Source organism: Labrus mixtus, chromosome 7, assembly GCF_963584025.1.
Source record: "Labrus mixtus chromosome 7, fLabMix1.1, whole genome shotgun sequence".
Classification (NCBI taxonomy): domain Eukaryota; kingdom Metazoa; phylum Chordata; class Actinopteri; order Labriformes; family Labridae; genus Labrus; species Labrus mixtus.
In genome coordinates, this window is record NC_083618.1 from 30,931,846 (window position 1) to 30,934,345 (window position 2,500).

The following is a 2,500-nucleotide window of genomic DNA, read 5'->3' on the forward strand; positions in this document are numbered from 1 at the left end:
ACACGACTACAACTGAGATCTTGGACGAGTTGTATATTTCAGGCTTTCACAGAGTTTTATAGAATGAGAGCAGAACAAATTACACAGCTGAACTAGAAATGAAAACATGAATCCTTGTCCCTAAAACGGACAAAACCCTAAGAAAACCTTTAGAGCAGATATAAACTACAGCTGATTAAATCCCTCTGAGAGACGTCGTTCTCTCTGGATCAGACTTCTGATTTCTGTTAAATCCTCGTCTGAATCCTGTAAAGACTTTCGATACCACGCATGGATTTTTTAATTTGAAACAGGACGAGTTCAATCCTGCAGAATCTGTGGGATTTAAACTTCAAGCTCTCCGCGCCCATCTGACCTCAAACATCTTTAAACTTTATCAAAACAAACTCATCAAATGTCTGAAAAGTCCAGATCAGTAAAATCCCTAACTTAAAGAGACAGATGCTGTCTGTCAGCATCTGTCTCTTTAAGCCCCGCCTCCCCACATGCCCACTCTCTTCTGATTGGCCAGCTCTCAGGAAGCTCTACAGGGGTGCAGAACGCTGCAGGGCTGCCAGGGGAGGGCTGCTCTCCAGTGCTGGGAGAAGAGAGTCTATGTAAGAGGTTTCAGCGGCTCACGTAGAGGCTTGAAGCCGTCTGGTGAAATTCTCTGCTTCATATCGGGGAACTATGGCGTGATTTACAGAACGAGGCGTTTAGCGCCCCCTGCAGTCTCATCCTGGGATTACTCTGACATACGTTTACCTCATGATCTGAAACTCCGCCCACGTTTAGTTTGAGCAAACAGCATTGTGACACTACATGTGAGTTTTAAAATGGAGATCAGCAGAAAAGGTCGACTTTAACAAAGAGTTTGATGCTAACTCGTGATTTCAGTTCAGTGCTGGTGTGGATGGGGGAGGGGCTTGATTGACTGTGACATTGTAATATCAACACATGACACAATGTGTCTCATTAGATTTAGATTGAAGTGTTCATCAATCCTGATTGGTGCTCCAAAGATAGTTTCCCTCCTGATTAAGCCCCGCCTACCTCGAACATAAACAAGAACACAGATTTGAAACACAAATAAAGACATGGAACAAAAACTACACTTTGACCTTTGACCTTTGGCATTTGTTTCCTGATGATCCTGAACATCTTTTTTAGCCGGTCATTGATGTAGCTTCTCTTGTTCAAACCGACCTGTCGTCTGCTGCAGGAATGGATCTGTGTCTGGAGTCGGATCACGGCTGTGAGCACATCTGTGAGAGCTCGCCGGGCTCCTTCCACTGCCTCTGTCTGCCCGGATACACCCTGAACGACGACGGCAAGACCTGTGCAGGTAACGCAACACCAAGTCATAATCAAAGACGGAAAATAACCATTTTCTGAACTTGCAGTCAGAAAGTAATTTACATGATGTATCACAGGTTTACTTTTCTTTTTGCTGAATGAAACTTAACGATGTGACAATTCTGAAGCAGCTTCTGCAGTTACAGAAGAATCTGTTTCTCAGCTTGACTCTTTAAGAGTTTCACATTCACATGCAGCTGTTTATGGTTTTCAAGGTTTAAATACCGTCACTGCCTCCATCAGCTTCACGTCAGATTCACTGTTAACGAGTTTCAGGTGAAGTAAACCATCAGCCAAACCAGAATAATTAACACCTTGTTGACCTCACACAGCGTCTTAACCTCACACCTCTCCTGCTGCGATAATGAACGTAGCTACAGAATGAATCACTCTCAGATGTTTGTTCAGCAAACAGCAGCCTCGTAACCTACATGTGAATACACACGCTCATTCTGAGACGAGAAACAGGACGATAGACGAACGTGTGAATATTTAAAGGAGCAGTCTGTAACTCTGACCCCTAGTGTTTAAAATGGGTACTGCAGTCTAAATTCTAAACATCATAGAGAGCTGCCCCCCCCCCTCCTCTCTAGAGTCCATGCTCACACAGATCACCATGTGGTGGACTCTGAAGCTTCAGTGTTTATCCAGCTCTGCATGGGTCTGTAAACCTTTCTGTGTTCTAACCTCTCTCCATTTTTCAAAAGCATCTCCAATATTGATCCTAGTTTGAGCACGTTTCTGCTCGTGGAGCTTATTAGAAACATGCAGAGGCTTTTTAGGTCGGGTACAATCACTTCTATCTGAACCACTTCTCTTGCCCGCTTCCATCGCTGCAACACCTGTTGACCTGATAACTGCTCTCATATCTGACAAACCGAGGGGCGTCCAAAACGGCCGTGTGGGGGCGTGTCTTAAAAGCGCCTACCTTCTCTGGTCCAAACAAATCCAGAGCATTCAGGAGCAGAATCTAAAGTTAGAAGGAAATCTAACACACGTAGAAGTAAAGTTTTCCTCAAAAAAGCACATAACATGAAGACACCCAAAGTTAATGTGTGTGTGTGTGTGTGTGTGTGTGTGTGTGTGTGTGTGTGTGTGTGTGTGTGTGTGTGTGTGTGTGTGTTTCAGCCATAGATCTGTGTGCTGAGGGGAAACACGACTGTGA

General features: G+C 44.4%; 2 protein-coding genes across 3 annotated transcripts in view; one reads left to right on the top strand and one right to left on the bottom strand.

Annotated features, from left to right (window-relative positions):
* Positions 1-2,500, bottom strand: part of LOC132977166 (CD276 antigen-like) — a 160,486-nt gene that overhangs the window by 107,496 nt on the left and 50,490 nt on the right. The gene's annotated exons all lie outside the window — the stretch shown is intronic.
* matn4 (matrilin 4) overlaps positions 1-2,500 on the top strand; it is a 35,228-nt gene that overhangs the window by 19,739 nt on the left and 12,989 nt on the right. For both annotated transcript variants that reach the window (XM_061041605.1, XM_061041604.1), the window contains exons 6-7: positions 1,202-1,324; positions 2,464-2,500. The exon at positions 2,464-2,500 is cut by the window's right edge and continues 86 nt beyond it. In XM_061041605.1, coding sequence (XP_060897588.1) covers positions 1,202-1,324; positions 2,464-2,500 — 160 coding nt within the window. The remainder of the gene's footprint in view (positions 1-1,201; positions 1,325-2,463) is intronic.